This window comes from Ostrea edulis, chromosome 1 (genome assembly GCF_947568905.1).
Source record: "Ostrea edulis chromosome 1, xbOstEdul1.1, whole genome shotgun sequence".
NCBI lineage: Eukaryota > Metazoa > Mollusca > Bivalvia > Ostreida > Ostreidae > Ostrea > Ostrea edulis.
Window position 1 is genome coordinate 76,476,303 of NC_079164.1, and position 19,045 is coordinate 76,495,347.

Sequence of the window (19,045 nt, forward strand, 5' to 3'; positions counted from 1 at the left end):
TTTCATTGGCCCGTGGGGAAATTCTTTGCTGGTCTCGTTTTTTCGGGTGAAATGTTTACCCCGGACCTGGTTTGTACAAGAAGAAACGTCAAGTACTACAACACCGAATTAACGATGCAATACCATTCTATCAAAGTCGTCCGAAAGGTGAAACGTCCGGATTGTCAAGGCCCCACTGCATGCATAACATCGTCATCAACAGTCAAAGCTCATCAGCCAACAATTTCCACCACTAGCAAACGCTGAGCAACATACAATTTCATGGCGTGCAGAACAGACTCTCGAATCCCTGACAATAAAGAACACAATATATATGAGTACAAGAAATGCACATCATATTTACCCCGGTCGCTCTAGCCTAGTGTTCAGATTGTTCCTTTTCTCAACAAAATGTCCAGATTCCATCTCGGTCTTCGCGTTCTGTCAAATCAAAGATGTTCACATGGTGATGATAGTGCCCGGCATTAGATGTGAAAAACAAGGATTTCTTCGGATGTTTCGAGTCGTGAAGATTGCTTGCTTGAGGTTTTCCGCCACACTCAACAATTTTTCAGTTATCTGGTGGCGCCCAGTTTTTATTGGTGGAAGAGAGAACCCAGCTACAATGTACCTGGGAAGAGACCACCGACCTTCCGAAAGTAAACTGATAAACTTTCTCACTTACCGGCGCGAGTGGAATTCGAACCCGCGCCGACAGAGGTGAGAGGCCGTGTGATTTTGAGTGCGATGCTCTAACCACTCCGCCACGGAGGCCCCCGAGTCGTGAAGACGCTGACACAATAACGAACTTTTACTTCTACGTCACTGCGCGTCATGCATAGATAACATTTGTATCACTTGCGCTTGTGACGTCTCTATCTGAGGGCCAAAATCTGGAATGGAACATAAGACAACAAACAAACAACCATCAATCTGATTAATTTATGTGATGAATATGCCAGAGAGCAACTGCGATACATGTAACTATGAAGAACATGCATTTTATTATTCAGGTTAAGTGGAAATGCTAATGAATATATTTTGGGAAAGACCATAAGTAATTGCAAACAACAAATTGTACATATTTTGTACCGCTTCTTGATTCATTAAAGTTATCACGTCTCAATTGTACATCGCTTTTTAGCAACAAATTGCACCAGTTTCAACAGAGTAAGAGTACATGTAGACTAACAAAAACGTATTTTCTCCGTTCAGTGTATGGGTGCTAACGAGGCACGATACGCCTAAGAATGACACCTCAAAACATCAATGTATGAGTGCTGACGAGGCACGATACGTCATAAGAATGACATCATAAGAACAATCGTACGGAATCATGATGGCATTGTACGGTATTTTGTCCTAACCTTACCCCCACCCCCCAAATTCCATGAAACAATATAATGGTACATAATATATCGTGATATATGATTGGTGGTCATTTTTAATACAAACTATGTTCCCATGGGGATACCCCCCCCCCAATCCTATAAAAACAATATGGTACATAATACAACTGTATATCATGATATATGATTTGTGGTCATTTTTAACACAAATCATGTTCCCGTGGGGATTCGGGTTAGAATAGGTCCTCAGTACCCCTTGATTGTTGCAAGGGGCGATTAAATGGGTCGGGCCTTTAGATGAGACCGCAAAAACCGAGGCCCCGTGTCACGATAAAGATCCCCCCTGCTCAAAGGCCGTAAGCGCTGAGCATAGGCCTAAATTTTGCAGCCCTTCACTGGCAATGGTGACGTCTCCATGGGTGAAATTTCTCGAAATGGACGTTACACAATATACAATCAATAAATCAACACAATCTAGGTGCATCCAATATGTGATACGTACAGTGCAAAAATAATTGTCATACAAGTGTATATCATATTTACATCCGACTAATAGACTGTAACGTTCTACAGTGAGCATTATCACAGTTTATCATTATTTATCATAGTTATTACACAACATGTATGTAAAAGAGATTGTGTGTTGCAACATAATCTGCTTTACGATGCTAGGGAGAGAAATCATATATATATTTGATGGGGGAAAGTCTTGAAAGCAAAGCGATAAAAGGTTTTAGTCTAAAATCGCGGTTGTCTTGTAGTTAATGGGCTTAATCCAAGCAACCACACTATGAGATTGTTCGAAGTTAATCATATTGACGTTTTATACAGTCATCTCCTACACATGGGAATGCTCTTCTTTCAATACCCAACTTTGTTTTAGCCTCCAACTTAATGAAAAATGAGATTAATCTACAAAGCATGTTATGCACAATCAAATCATAAAAATAATACATTTCTTATTCTCAAGTGGTATCAGATAGAAAAGGTTGTGAATAACGAATTAACCAACTTTGTAATCTTCACTTGTGTGTCGGCACTTTAATCGTCATACAGAGTAGAATACACGCTACACCACCTTTGTTTGGCTTTCAAGACGAGTCAACAGCTTTATCAAAGGGGTTCTAGAGGCCCTTGTACACTATCTCTTACAGATGTATCCTGTTTGTCGTGACTATTTGCTTTTTAAAATAATACAATGGATTAATAAGAAAATTGTATTCTTCACAGGATTTGTTAAATCGATTTGATCAATATAATGTTCTTTTATAGAAACTTGATCGAAAGCTAAACTCTTTGGAGAAATATTGATACTTCACTGGTCTAAGTTGTAAATGCAAGATAGGTGAGGATATGCTTCAAATCGATCCATGAAAACTGTGATGTATATTACTGGTTAACAACAGACGACACTCTTTAAGTCACGTCCGTAAGAGAGTAAGGATGGGAAGAGATCATTGGATCACAAGGAACACTACTCCCGAGACTTAAGCTAACTTACCAGTGTTCATCTGAAACTCCATGTAAAATCACTGACGGATTGCTCAATTAAAAATCATGGACGATCATTTAAGGTAGGATATGTATACTTTTATCACCAATTCATTGTGTAGAATCGACGAATGGTTTTCACATTTTCTTTCATGAAAGACATATCCTGCTTACAAGATTTCAATAGAATGTCATACAATAAACAATTGGAGTAGGAAGAAGCAACTTTTTCACGTAAATAATTATGTATTTGTAAAAAAAAAAAAAAAAAAAAAAAAAAAAAAAAAAAAAGAAATGAATATTTCCATTTAAGTTTTAAGCATACGAAGGAAAGGAAAGTATTTCATTTTGCCCCAATTGTGTGTAGGATGTACGCTTCTGAGGTTAGTGCAATAATTCGCGCAGCTCTTATAAATTTTATGTGTTTTTAAACGTTTGCTCCTTTACTGTATGCGCTCTCTATTCCAAAACTTTGTAAGTTTATTTTACATGTAAAATATGGAAGGGACTATATTTTGCTAGGATTTATTAAAGAAAAGGCTGGGAACGCCTTACAATTTAATCTTCCTTTATTTTCATCACACAAAATATACACTCTAGGACTGGTGCCAGAAATTTTACTCAATATATAGTAATGAATTCAAATGCAACTGAATACAGGTGTGCTTCGTAAATGATGTTACACATGTGCATGTAATTGAAGTAAATTTTAAAATAATGTTATATATATTATATTAACTGGTGTTTTTTTTTTTTTAATAAGGGCGCAATAATACATGTTCTAAGTTAATATTTTTTTTTTTGAAAACGTCTTGGTTAATTTCATGTAAATTTTAATCCAGAAATTTCAATCTTACTCTATGATATTAACATGGACCTCCATACCTTCTTTCATGATTTTGAATTTTAGGATATAACGATGTTTTCGAAATAAGTTATAACTATGGAAAACACTACATTAAATGAGAAATTTATGTGTAAAATTTACTAGCATATTAAGTCAAAAAAAGTGTCGCAAGTGATACGAAAGGAGATACTCTAAATATTTTTGTCCTTAGGATTGTTAAATACTATTTTCCTTTATTTTACATTATATCTATTATGGAGATACATGTATATATGGTAATGCTAATCATAAAGATCATATATTTAAAAAGCTAAGTGTTGAAATATAAGTGCTAAAAGGTTAACTTTAACGCGATCGGGTTAGCACATAGACACCGATTCTCTCTCTGATTTCGTACTACATGTACATGTATTTGAGTAACAAATTTCATTTTTGAAAATACATGGGGGCATAAACTACAACGCGTCGCGCCGGCATACTTTATGAAACGCTTCATTAAAAATACGCCGGCGTAGTGTTGCAGTTCATATCCTGATGGGTTTTCTTCTTCAAAAAATGAAAGCTATTTTTATATTCACATCCTACTTTCATTTCTATTGGAATTCCCAGACCTTAAAATAAACGTACAATATTTATGAAGATTGATACGCGAATTGTTCACAACTGCTGCGCATACAATGGGAAAATGGATACCCTTACAATTTGAAAAGGTATAGATGATTCCACAGGTCGTGAGTTCAACTCTGGGATGGGGCGGTAGTGGGTATCCAAATATAGTGTTTTTTCTGTGCTTTAAATAAAATATTTCGTCACTTAGGGCAGTTACATGCACGTTTATTTAAACGTTCATTGCAATCCGTTGTTTGTATATTGTTTACAATATATGTATCTCTGTGCGTGCTTGCGTGTGTGAGTGATCCACTTTGCAAAATTGCAAGACGTAATTGGTCACTAGTTAATAATTAAAAATGATTTCTTTAACTTTTATTCCAATACAGAGACTTCTTTTCATGTTGCAACTGCTGTGATAAAAACTGTAAATATCACCAAAATAAATTCCCTACAATTGTCAAGGTTGATGTTCCGAAGGACCAAGTGAGAATGTAATTTAGAAGTTGGTAAAATTAAGTCTTAATTACGATAAGGAAATCTGATCTGAAAAGCGTAATATGAATGCAAAGGAGTGCTTTATAGGAATTTTATTTCCTGCGAGCTGCATTTGTCATACAAGGACATTTTTATTTTCCATTCAGAGGGTGAAAAATAAATCTTGAGATATTATTATGAATTTAGATTGACACTTTTAAAAACAAAAGTCTGTTAGTGAAAAGTAAGTAAACGGTATAGAGATGTTATACACTCCAAAAGTTAAAATAATAAATAAATATATATAACCAAAAGTAATAATATTATTTTTTTTTTTATAAAAGTGAGTGTACTCTGATTGAAAATCGATGGAAAATTCTCAAATATTTACACGGTAGACCAGGTTGACAAAAAGATTACATTTGAGAAACTATTATCAATTCAAAATATCGTTTAAGGAATGAAAAGTATAGCTAAAGATTTGTAAAACATAATTTTCAGCTGTGACACTTAATCATTTGAAATACTTCGCAAAAAAACCACTGTGAGACATTTAGTTCTATGTGAAACATATGTGCTATCAAAATGGTATTCCAGTGTATAAGGCTAGTTGTATTCGGTGCGCCCGCGCGTCACGATTTTTCAGAAGGAAATTGATCGCATATTTCGGGCTCGATATATCACCAGAGTCACACAAGGTGGAGTCTACACACTTTTGTTTTACTTATCTAAAAATGAATTTTTTTCTGTCTCTGTTGCATATTAGTAAAATTAAAGTTTTCAGCGATTGTAAGAAGAAATCATTGCATTTACTGAAAAAACGATCCTTACTAATACGTAACTGAGATAATATATCATTTTTCGATTATCTTTAATGTATGCATGTATTTACAAAACATAATTAAAAGAGAAAGGAATGTGTTGATTCCAGCAGAAAATAATAGGGGGAGGGGTGCACGATCCATGCCCAAAGGCCTGTGGTTTAACATGGATTAATTGAAATGTACTTCAGTGTATCATTGATTTAAATCTATTCTCATATAGTGCAAATACTGGTCAGATTATCTGAAATTTCATCACACCCTTCCGAATATATAAAGTACCATCTTCACAAGTCAAGGGTTATTGATTCGTTACCTCGCACTAACTCTTGACATCATTCACCATTCAAAACATGGGCTCGAGACGGAGCATATGATTGGTTTGCAGCCTGTAGCGTAGAACCAAACAGACAACGGCTTTTAAAATCGGACGAAAACGAAACTTAAACACGCATGGCTCGGCATCGGCAACATGGTGTAAAAATTGTGACCGTCGATTGATTTCCGTAAATATGTTTTTTGTTTTTTTTCTAAAAAGGGACAATTAAACGAAGTTTTAAAATACGAGCCGTATGAAAACGATGGATTGCCTAAGTATGTTTGTCGATTGTGTTTCCACAAATTATTAAACAAATTATATAAAATTGAAATAGATTAATAAATTGCTACATGTACGACATTTAAGGAACGAAAACATGTTGTATTGCTTATAAGAGTTGTGCGATTGATCAATGTTCGTTATATTCACCTTTCGTTAATTTTGTGACATATATCATCAACATAAAATGTTCATGATGTTAAGAAAAGTACCCCACGAAGATCATTGTTTACTATCTCACAATCACACGGTCTCTCACCTCTGTCGGCGCGGGTTCGAATCCCGCTCGCGCCGGTAAGTGAGAAAGTTTCCCAATTTACTTTCGGAAGGCGGTGGTCTCTTCTCAGGTACATTGTATCTGGGTTCTCTTTTCCACCAACAAAAACTGGACGCCACCAGGCCCTAAGGTTATAAAAAAAATAATTTAGCACGTTTTTATACTTGAACTTTGTGCTCTAAGTCATACTCATACTCAAGAGTGAAGGTTATAAAACTTTTATAAAATTATTCTCATACTCAAATGGAGTACATGCTCAAGATTTTCCAAGCATTCTTGGACCTTGATCAGAGTTGTACTCAAAACAAATATGGCTGAGATTGAGTATGAGCACGATAAAAGTTTTATAACCTACAGGCCAGATAATTGAAAAATTGTTGAGTGTGGCGGAAAACATTCAATACTGTCTGTTTTTGCTCTTACCAAACTTGTATCTTAAACAGGGAATCTCATTGGATGGTTTAATTTTAGCTTATTGCGTCATCCTCTGTCCCAAACCCATGTTTTGAATGGTGACTGATTTCAAGGGTTAGTGCAAGGTAACAAATCAATAACCCTTGATATGTGAAGATGAGTACCTGCTAGGGTCTTATATGCACGGTTTCGGTTTGATATGCATTCGAAGATATTGTTTTGAAGGATCGAAGGGGGGAGGGGAGGGCTATGGCTTCAAGTGGGCCTAGGCGAGAGTTAAAGTAAATATATTAAAAATTTGAGTATGAATTATGTCCACATCAAATGGTTTAGGTCTGACAGCTGATTAACATAAGACACTGAGAGGACTCTTATTTATTCATTTAGCAAATAAATATTTGTCATAAAAGTGGAATCCACTGTGCGTTGTATCCTTGCACCTAAAATGGCAATTTCTCATATAAATATGAACAGATTAAGGCAAAATACATATCGACAATATCATTAGTTTGTTGACGTTGAAAAAGCTAAGTGCTTGAAACATTCCTCGAACATTTGATTGGGCTCGATATTCGCGTAAGCTATTTCCGTTAAAAAAAAACAACAAGCGATAAAGCTGAAGAGAAGAGAAAATCACGCTCATTTGAGTGTTTATTACCACATCAAATTTCACTGGGAAACAACAACTAGCCGTGTATAACCAGTACACAAGCATTAGGTTTAATGCATAATTTACATGTGTCTTATTACAAATCAAAGCCATGAACTACATCATTGCCTCGAAAACGATAGTTTACAATTGATATTTGATCCCCTTCACTCATTTTGTGTGTGACATAAACCCGGGATTCAATATATAACAAAATTTACAATTTGTGTGATTCGTAAACCTGCAATATCTCTAAGAATATTCTAAATATCCAAATTGTTATAAATAGCTGCACCTATCCTTATAGGAAGTTAGGAACTCTTAAATTATACTTTTAACAAACAAATGGTTACTTCATGTATGAATTATATTCAGCCAAATATCTATGATTGATTGATTTTATATTGTTTAACGCCCCTCTCGAGAATTTTTCACTCATATGGAGACGTCGCCATTGCCGGTGAAGGTGGCAAAATTTAGGCCTATGTTGGGCGCTTACGGCCTTTGAGCAGGGAAAAATTATCGTGCGAGACGAGACCTCGGTTTTTGGCGGTCTCGTCCAAAGGACCGCCTCATTTAGTCGCCTCTAACGACAAGCAAGGGTACTGAGGACCTATTCTAACCCGGATCCCCACGGGACGCCTATGTACATGTAAATACATATATATTCTGGAGGATTTAAAAACCGTAACACACCTTTTTCCGAATATTTTTAAAAACAAATATTTCCTCAATATGTATTACAAACTTTACCCACAATGCATCGTGCTGCTTTTTAAAACCCCATTACTTGTCATGTCCATGTTCATTATTCACAAGATGTGAATAAGACTGAACGAAACTTTCCAGGAGCTATTCAAAACTAACGTAAAGGTAAAATCGAGGTTTGCCATGATGAAACAATTCTTCAGATGAATGATGATTAAAAAAAGACTATGCCACACTTACATGTATACAATAAAATGCGAGACCAAGTCGTTTGTATGCAAACAGGCGTTAAATAGCTTGAGGCAGCAAGACGTTTTAACGCTCATCCTTATACAATCATACGGTTGTTGTGACGGTATCGTCAGAGAGGACGGACATTTTATCTAATAACAATACTCATTTTCATATCCCAATAAACTCGAGAGAAAAAAGACACAACAGAGTCTTCCATATCTACTTAAATATCTGGATATTTCATTTAATTAACAATGTCAAACTACATATGTAACAACACAATTTCTCGATTGATTGTATATTTTTTAACGTCCCTCTCGAGAATTTTTCACTCATATGTTGACGTCACCATTGCCGGTGAAGGGCTACAATTTCTCGACAAACGAGATGAATTCAGTTTCTTCACCGCCAACTACATGCTACATTTTTGTAGCAATATTCCATTATCACCTGAATAAGATGTTTATGCCTCAACTAATTCGATACACAAAAGTATGTTATGCGTATGATCAATTTTAAATAAAGGTAGGCTGACTAATACGTTAATGTTAGGGGTTTCAAAAGATTCGTTTAAAGTCAACATTTTGCAAATCCTATGGTCGTTATAATAATCTGCTATGCATATACAGGCTATCGTGGGAATCCGGGTTAGAATAGATCCTCAGTACCCCTTTGCTTGTCGTAAGAGGCGACTAAATTGGGCGGTTCTTCGGACGAGACCCCAAAAACCAAGGCCCCGCGTCACAGCAACTGTGGTACGATACATATCCCTCCCTGCTCAAAGGTCGTAAGCTCCGAGCATAGACTTAATTTTGCTGACCTTCACTGGCATTGGTGTCGTCCCCGTATGAGTAGAAATTCTCGAAAGGGACTTCAAACAATATACAGTCAATTCCATATAAGGTATGTTCCGTGTGACAATGACCTTTTCGAAATTACTTGAGTGACCTTCGTCTGAAAGCCATTTGCCTGTTACGTATATGTGTGATATATGGGGCTCGCGGCGGGTGTGGCCGGTCGGCGGGGGATGGTTGCTCCTCCTAGGCACCTGATCCCATCTCTGGTATGTCCAGGGGTCCGTGTTTGCCCAACTTTCTATTTTGCATTGCTTATAGGAGTTATGATATTGATCACTGTTCGTTATCTTCACCTTTCATGTTTTTATAAGGTACTAACTATATATATATATGTTGAGTATTCTTGATCTTTTCGAAAATGATCTTGGTCTAAAAGTCCCTGTCCTAAAGAATATTGATCAATTTCTGATGAAAGGTTTAAGAGATATTAGCTGAAGCGGATGGACAAACTCGATGGCAATCATATCCTCCTCTGAAAAACAAATTCGGGGAGCATTGGGCTAGACATAAGCTGAATCAACGCCAAAAGTGAACACGAGGTCCGTTCTCCTCCAAGCACAGGCTTGGATTTCTTGACAAAATATCAAACTTAAAGTTTGAGATTTCTTCTATTTTAGCAGTCAAAATTTGAGTAAAATATCAGACTTAAGTCCAAGTTTTGACACAAGTTTTTTGTTGTTGAGAAATTCAGGCCAGGTCTATCGTTAGTAAACACTGACGGCAATCCTTGAACGTCACTGATTCGGCGGAGGTAGCGTCATGATCTCGGGTACACAAATTTTCGCTCACAGTTGGTCATCTTGAATGACTCCTTAATTGCTATACAGTATGTCGACGAAATTCTGCAGTTTGTATTATACCATAAATACAGTAGCATAGGCAAAGTAATGGGTTAACTTTTCAGCAGGACAATTCGTGCGCTTGTACGGAGATTGGCTCAATATATTCAACAAAGAGCATACACGTTGTTGATTGGCCTGCTACAGTGTATGTCCCGGACTAAAACCCGATTGAACATTTGTGGGACGAGCTAGGTAGACGCATGTCCAGCCTTCAGTCTCAGAATTCGGAAGAACTTTGACATACATGTACAGTGTTGGATGATGAGAGGCAGAATATTCCATAAAGGACCATTCTGAGTATCTATCGATACTGTTAAAATAAATCAATAACTGTAATATATACCTCCCGTCCTGTTCACACACACACCACCACTACCACCCTTGTAGTAATCTTTTTAAGGGACAAGTAATGTTTGGTTTCGAGTTCATGTTTTTATCTTATTGATACCTAGGGATTTACGATGTTGCATTCTTTCACTATATCTTTCAAATCGCCGTACAACGGAAAGTGATTGTACAGCAGATATTTTATTAAAGTTCTGACAAGTTAGCGTTTAACGTCACGCGGGCGTACATGTATCACAAAGTATATACATGTAACTAAGAAATGTGACACTGTTTCTATAATGATCGCGTTTGAATTCTTTAGCTAATAAATCATGACAATATTGAAATACGAGTGCAGTCGTAACACGGAGGACGTACGCTATGATTTACATGTACTTCGAATCATAATTACCCGTAAAATGATCCCGTGGCCAACAAAACACTAACACCCGATCACATATGGACAATATAATAATAGTCTATTAAAACTGTAATTTCTTTAGCGAGGAAAAACGGTATTCTGAACTACTCGTAAAGATTTTTTTTTAATTCGCCTTCTAAGATAGAATGGTTCTTGGATTCTAATAAGCAATCATTGTGACAGGGTTCTGGTAAGAACCTGAGTTCTTCGAAAACTCCAGTCTGAACCTCAGTCGTCGACACTGAACCGATTTTTTTCTTCAAATTTCACTACGGGACGTCAATTCACAATTCGAAAAAAGATTCTCGGTCTTTTAGGATAAAATGATTAGCTTGTAATATTCAACGAATCAATCGTTGCGCATGTAAAACTGTACATATGATATATATATATATATATATATATATATATATATATATATATATATATATATATATATATATATATAATCAATGCTTTTAAAATGCGGCAGCTCTGTCGACCTTTAATATTTGTCGAGTGATTTTTTAGATGCGTGGAAGTAAGACAGTTAATGATCTCTCGTTCTGCATATCATGGAATCCTTAAAAGTCATACGAGGTATTTTCATTAATCATTTCAATTTTTTGAGCATGATGAATACCTAAATTTGTCCATTAATTAGTAAATTACCGGAACTTTTAATGATCTTAAGTGTTACATTTACAACAAAAATGAAAATAAATGTATCTTTTTAAAAAAAACAACAACAACCAAGAATCCTATTAGCTATCAGGTCTATGGAACCCATTTTATTATCTGCCACACAAAAAGTTATTTAGTTTACTTTATTGACAATATTTCGTTTTAAAATAACAGTATAACAAATAAACAATTACGAATATAGACAAAAGCTGGTAGCCAAATTATACAAACCCGTCTTCTCATAGCTGTACATCAAAATATTGACCAATCGTTGAGTGGTTACAAGATATATTTTATGGTTGAAAATACAGAAAGTATGCTTTTTAAAGATACAAGTACTGCTGTAATAACGGAAATAAATGGAACAATTAGAACACAACATAGTATACATAATAGATCTAGAGGTATCAGGAGAAATCACAACGCATATCTTTGTATGAAATATCGTAAAATCATGCATTATAGAACTGTACATGTAAATTTACAAATAATAAAATAATGCAAATCACATCGGATAACGGGATAAGTAGAGTTAGAATGCCGCATACAGGGATTGTTAGTCTGCAACAGTAAATCGCATCTTTAATGACTGACCTCATTTTAACTGCCCTATGATGTCACCAAATGCTGGTTAAAATTTCAAATTTCTGAGCTTTTATTTATTAACGATAGGTTTCTGAAAATATCTTGCGGCGAGATAGGGCTCCTACGTTGTACATGTACTTTTTTTTTGGTCTCTCAAAAATGAGATCGTTGCAAGCATACAGTTACGGCATATAAAGTGTGTTGTAAATAAACATCCACTCCATATCGCAAAATGGATGGTATTTGTGTAATCTACTGACATCAATACGCAATTTCCGAGTTGGCAAATACTCCGGTAGTTATTGCTTTGTTAAAGTCTTCATTGCCAAGATATTTTGTGTACTCACACAGCGGGTACAAATATATATCACACCATGCATATAGTTTATAGAAAAGGGTAATCATCTGTTACGCAATCTCCTGACCTGTGTGCAATCCAGTCAGTATACGAGTACTCAACGATGAAGTCTTGTAGACCATTATCGAACTTCGCGGTTTTTCTTTGTTAAAAAGTATCGATTATGTGGCAACGTGGAAATATTACATGCAAATTTAATTAAATCGCTTTCTTTCAAGATGTTGTTGTTATGATCATTTTACTGAATGTCTCTGCCATATACAAAAACATTTTTTCCTTAATCGTCGTCCACATTACCCGCCCGCTACAGTCTGCACCCACCGCTCCGGAGCGTTCGAGACAATATAGTACCCCCATCACAAAACAGCCAGGTCCGATGCTTTAGCGGGGGAGGGGGTCTTTTATCTTACAATGCGAGTTTAAAGAATTATTTACGACAAAATCATTATGGATTATTTTTATTTTTACATAATGATTACATTTTTTTTTTTTTTTTTTTTGGTTTATAAGTAGTGACACGTGCTTATGTAGATCACCACATTCATGATATCATTTAATGGTTAATAATATGTACACACTTCTGTGAAGACATTTCATAGAAAGCTACCCTAACAATCAACTCAAGCGGGTGCGTAACATTATATTTACATATGTACATTTCCAATGTTTTTGCCTTCGATAACTTTACTAATTGAAATGGTAGCCATTTCCTCATAAATGTGATGCAGTTGTGAACAACGTGCGTATGAATCTTGATAAATATAGTACGACTATTTCAACGACTGGGAATTCCGATAAAATGAAAGTAGAATGTAAATATAAAAAAGGTAGTAAATATCATTTTTGATTATGCATAAGGGTGTGAACTGTAGCGCATCACGCCGGCATATTTTTCATGAACTTGTATTGTATGCCAGGTGAAGCACCGCAATTCATGTCCTCGTGTATTCTCAAAATTTTAAATGAGTATAATTTTGATATCTTAAATTCATTTCTGTATCAATATTGGAATACTTGAAATAACCTCAAGTATGGATGACGTTCCTGAAAGCAAAACCAGCTATAACTGACGGTTACCCACCCTTCACGGTTACCCCCAACCCCATTCACCTTCCCCAGAAAAGTGAATTGGTGAAAAAGGTTCCTGCAACAACTTAATTCATGTACTAGTGCTAATGATATAGGATTCATTCATGTTTGTAATGACAGAAAGGACTAATTAAGTTCTTTTCTTAGGTTTGTGTTTCAATGATCAACTGAAATATAAATGCGATAAGTTTATCCAATTTAGTGGGGAGATCTGCTGTAATCTTAAACTTTGACATCTTATAGGTGTATCTTTCTTAAATGAACTACCTTTGTATAAAATATTAAAGTTTTATTTTGAAAACTAATGAAGATGTCGTGTCACAGCAAAAGTGATGATGGCAGACGGACGAACGGATTCTTAATTTTCAATGTGTGGTCCTAATATTAATAGGTGTCTTTCTCTTACCATAAAATCCTGTTTGAAATTTGAAATTGTTCGAGGTATCACGACAGATATACAGCCTCAGTGATACAATCCCAACATTTATAAGTGTATTTCGTTTATTGTGAAGCATTTCTGTACAAAGTTTGAAAATGTTACGGTATAAAACTATGTGATTGATGGTTTGTCTGTTTCACGTAACATCGAGAATTTCTCACTCATACTGAGACGTCACCAGTTGTTGGTGAAGTACCACAAATTTGGACCCATTCTTAGAGCTCAGACTCATTGCAGTGAGGGTTCTTTAACGTGTCAACGCCTGCCGCGACACGGGACCTCCGTTTTCAAGGTCATATCCGAAAGACCCGTGATTCTCACTTTTCAATACCGGAACAATCAGTACAATTTTAACGTCTTAGTTTTGACACGGCCATGACACGAGCAGGGCTCGGAACTTAAGACCTCCCGGTTACGAAGCGAACGCTATATCACTGAGCTAACGCGACAACTATGTGAGCTGTCGCTATACCACAAAGAGTCTTGAAGGAGAGATAGACGGATAAAGTGATTCCTATAGAGCTCCCCAACTCCAATTTTTTTTTTTTAAAAATACAGCATGGAGGAGCTCTGCATTGTGGCTATCAGTTTCTCAAATGGAATGACTGGGGCAGAAACAAGTGTGGAAGGAAACCAAAAAACCTTGTCTTATAATTTCTGAATCAGTGAATGATAAGATAGAGTGGACTGTAAAACGTCGATTCGTAGATATTGTTACATGTATACACTATATAATCGATTTTAAACTTTCAACTTTTCACAATATTGCATTTAAAAAAAAAAAAAAAAGTATTGCACTCTTCCCCAATTGTTAATCGATTAAGGCTGCCGGTTTTCTTATCATGAAAATTGTTATTTCCTGCTTGCATTCGATCTATAGAACATGCTCACTTCACTGAAATTCTCACAACAATGACGGTACAAGTCAATGAAGCATTGAGTTCAGACCGCCTACATTGGGGACTTAATTACTTGGTGTGGGAAGAATGATAGACCGCAGTCTTTGGATTGATTTTACATCTAACAATGGTAAATGCCGTATTTGAGCTAGTGTAATTCTAAGAGACTGTTCAATCACATTCCTTGAACTATAATAAAGAAAATGTATAAATATTATATAGTTTAGTCCTGAAGGAAAGTGATTAGATTTTAATATTTTCCCCATTGAAAACCCAGATCAATATTACACCATTTATGGTGGTGATCAGTACTCATCCAGATGAGTTGTTAATCATTAAGTCTTAGTTTTTACCATATATATAGTGTTAAGTTTATTATATATATATATAATAAATATATATATATATCACAAAGCCGATAAAGTATACTCCACTAATTTTTGTAAAAGGTTTATTTTGGATTATATATTGGTTAACATAAAAGTTTGGATAATACATGTATGAAAGCAGGTGAAGATAACGAACAGTGATCAATCTCATGGCTCCTATAAGCAATGCAAAATAGATAGCTGGGCAAACACGGAGATGTAGAACAAAGACTTTCTCTGACAGGATTCCCATGCGAGTTGTAGTTTAAGTACCACTCGTATCACCATCATGAGTGGTTTGAATTAATTCTTTAATGTACCTGATATCTGGCAAATATTGGCAGAAATTAATACGTTAACGCAATAGTTTTGATAATGCGATTTAATGTCAAACAATTTGAATCGATTTATTATTGAATACCACAACCAAAATTAGTTTCAATGTTTATTTGCGCAAAAAATGAGCATGGCAACGTTGTGATTAATATGATTATTTCCTATGAATTGAACGAAACTATTAATACTGGTTACGTCCGTAACCAATACTGTCAACCCAAAAGATAAATTATCATTTTGGGCAATTTTGGCAACTCGAATAGCACAAATTCCACATGAAATCATCCATTGTTAATAATGTATCTGTCTGCAGAAATTTGGTCACAAATTGAATTATAACTTTATACTTACTTAGTACTAGTAATAGCCCAATCGTAGCCTGAATGATACATGCATTGTAGTTCAGCTAGAAAATTCGGCACAAGAACACTATATCCTTTTCACAACCGTAGCATAAAAATGCGTAATGGCCAAAAAATGGCGATTGCGATCCACTGCGCTGTGCCACAGGGGGGATATCATAACATACTTGAAATGGATCGTCAGAGGATGGTGCATTATATCGGTTGTTAGAATTACAAAGTTCTTACTTCAATCCGTCTACTTTTATTGGTCCTCAAATACTTTTAAGAGTTTGATGAATTTTTCCATATAGCATCCAAACTTTGGCAGGTATAGGTTCTACTTAATAGGCACACACACAGTCTAGGGATAGAAAGAAATCAAAAACTCAATAGAAGGTGACAAAAGAAAGGTGAAAAAAATACACTTTAAAAAAGTTTCGCGTATACATCTTGTCGAAGTAACCCCTGCGCCGTGACCTTTAGACACTAGACTCATTTTTTTAGAGTGTTAAACATACACATACTTGTTCTTGTTGCAGAGTGTGTATTGATACAGTGTTAATATCGTATTCTGCTTTTTTCCAACCACCCCGTTCAGATGAATAATCAGAATCTCTGGCTGTCAAAAGGATATCGCCACTGTTATCTTCACGGTAGATGAAACCACAATAGTTCACTGTGGAAAATTATAAGAAATGTGCATACTGTAAGAAAATGGCGTGTAGAGTTTGATTCCTATGGTTTCAGAAAGGCCAATCAGATTGAATTCTAGGTTTTCATTACCATTATTGTCCTGCTAAGTGTAAACACCACCATCACATAAGTTTTGCAAAGCCTAAAGCGATGTACTGAAAAAGATCTGACACACACTCCCCCATCTGACTCGGATAAAATTTGAATTACATGCTGGGGCTCTGGGTAATGAACAGTGAGCAATCTCAGAAGTACTATAAGGAATACAAAATACAGAGTTGGGCAAACACGGACCCCTGGATATACTAGAGGTGGGATCAGATGCCTAGGAGGAGTAAGTATTCCCTAGGAGAAATAAGTATCCCCTGTCGACCGGTCACACCCGTCATTAGCTCTATATCTTGATCTGGTAAACGGAGTAATCCGTAGTGAAAATCAGTGTGCCAAGAACAGCCTAAGAATCGGTATGAAACACGTCAGACAGCATTTGACCCACTGGCAGGTTGTTCTGGCAAACTAGATCATTATAAAGACCATTATACAGAATTTGCAAAATGCTAAATTTAAACGAGATTATTTAAACCCCAGGACTGTAACATCAACTTATTTGTAAGTAGCCTGCCTCGATTTAAAAACTGATCATACGCAGAACAAGCTCTTGTGTAGTAATTAGCTGAGATATATAAACACCATATGCAGGTGATAATGGAATATTGCTACATAAATACGGAAAGTTGTAATGTCAAAACTATTATAGTAACAAAATATCTTGGTTTTATTAAGATCACTATATATCAATAAGTGTGCACGATCACTAGTTTCTCTACCATTACACGAGTTGCTTCCTGTTAGAATCTGCGATCAGATAATGTTAGTGTTCATATCAATAAGTGTGTAAGCACACCGAGGCATTACCAATGTTTTGTCTTTACACGATCTCCGTTTACCTATGTCATTATTACCGTAGTGCAGATATTTGGGAGGAACTTCATAGCTTAGAATTTGATTTTCGGTGCACGGTGGCTCTCATCCCATTCTTTCAAGGCCAGTAGACTGACATTAGTTGTTATAGTAGGTCTCGCAAACCTTCATGAAGGATTGCTAAGGGAAGTAAATGTAGGTTCTGCCTGTCCACTGCTCTAAAGAAAACAATATTGTAGGTAAGCCCTGATTGGTCCTCTTTCCCATAGCGTGAGTAGAGACATTTGAAAGGATCCTACAATCCATATTCGTGTACATTCGGAAACTGAGATAATGGAATAGTAATGTACATGTATAAAACATACATGTACTTAATAATATGATTTTTTAAAAATGCTAATTATGCTTTTGATTGTTGATATTTGAATATCCATTTTTATAAATTATCTCTGTATTTTGACATTCAGCTGTACGTAAATTATAACATTAAAGGCAAAGACATCGGGATACATATACAATTGTTATTGACGCAACGTATTTCTCGCATACCAAATTACAAAGAACAATGTGACAGGTAAATGATGCAATGTATAATTTTCAATATACAATCAAAATGACTCTGCATTATACATTCAGAAAGATAATGCAGATCGTTTGTCGTACAATGAAGTTCAATAATTACTTTTATGAATGTCCATGAGCCAGCAGTTTCAACAATAAAGAATGAACATTAATAGGATCAGAACGTAGTGGATATGACTGGAATAGATCTCTTCACATTTCTCACGATACACTGGTCAATAGAACTTGATTACAACAAATGGAGTGTTTTGTTCGTTGTCTGTATAGAATATTTTTGCAATTACTTTGATTAATGGTGACATAGGTCTAAGGGAAAAACACAAACTTTTTCTAATATAAAACATTTTTTTTAAAAAGGGTTTTGAATAAAACACAAATATAATTAAGAGTTATTGTATTATTGACAATTGTTTCTATGATTTTCAACCTGATAGACTGCTTCGTATTAATCACCATTCCTTGGTACATTTAGATAAATTTAATTTATAGTCCATCTGCGTGATTGTTATTGAAAGTGTCTTGGTAACTGGATAGATAAAAGCAAGGCTAATAGAGCTTACCGCGTGAGCTACAAATATTTACAGGTATCCCGTTTCACTCATTACAATACATGAGCGATTCATTTTAACCCCTTAAGGACACACGTGACGCTTCTCGATAATATATAATTTTTCGTGACATTTCACGTATTACTCAATGCCTTGGGGTATATTACCATGTGCAGGTAAAATGTGAAGTCAGTTCTTTTGTATTAGGCCTACAGAAAGTTGTATAAACGGACATAACTTTATCAAACTCGTGATCCTTGCATTACTAATTACATGTAGGTGATCTAACCAGTGAGCTACTCAGGCCGATATATGAAATA

At 35.6% G+C, this 19,045-nt stretch overlaps 1 protein-coding gene across 1 annotated transcript in view; it reads left to right on the plus strand.

Annotated features, from left to right (window-relative positions):
- The first annotated feature begins 2,342 nt into the window (after positions 1-2,342).
- Positions 2,343-19,045, plus strand: part of LOC125680853 (probable G-protein coupled receptor 139) — a 33,119-nt gene continuing 16,416 nt past the window's right edge. Inside the window, exon 1 of the mRNA XM_048920640.2 lies at positions 2,343-2,902. Within this exon, the coding sequence (XP_048776597.2) occupies positions 2,886-2,902 (17 nt within the window). The 5' untranslated portion in view covers positions 2,343-2,885. The remainder of the gene's footprint in view (positions 2,903-19,045) is intronic.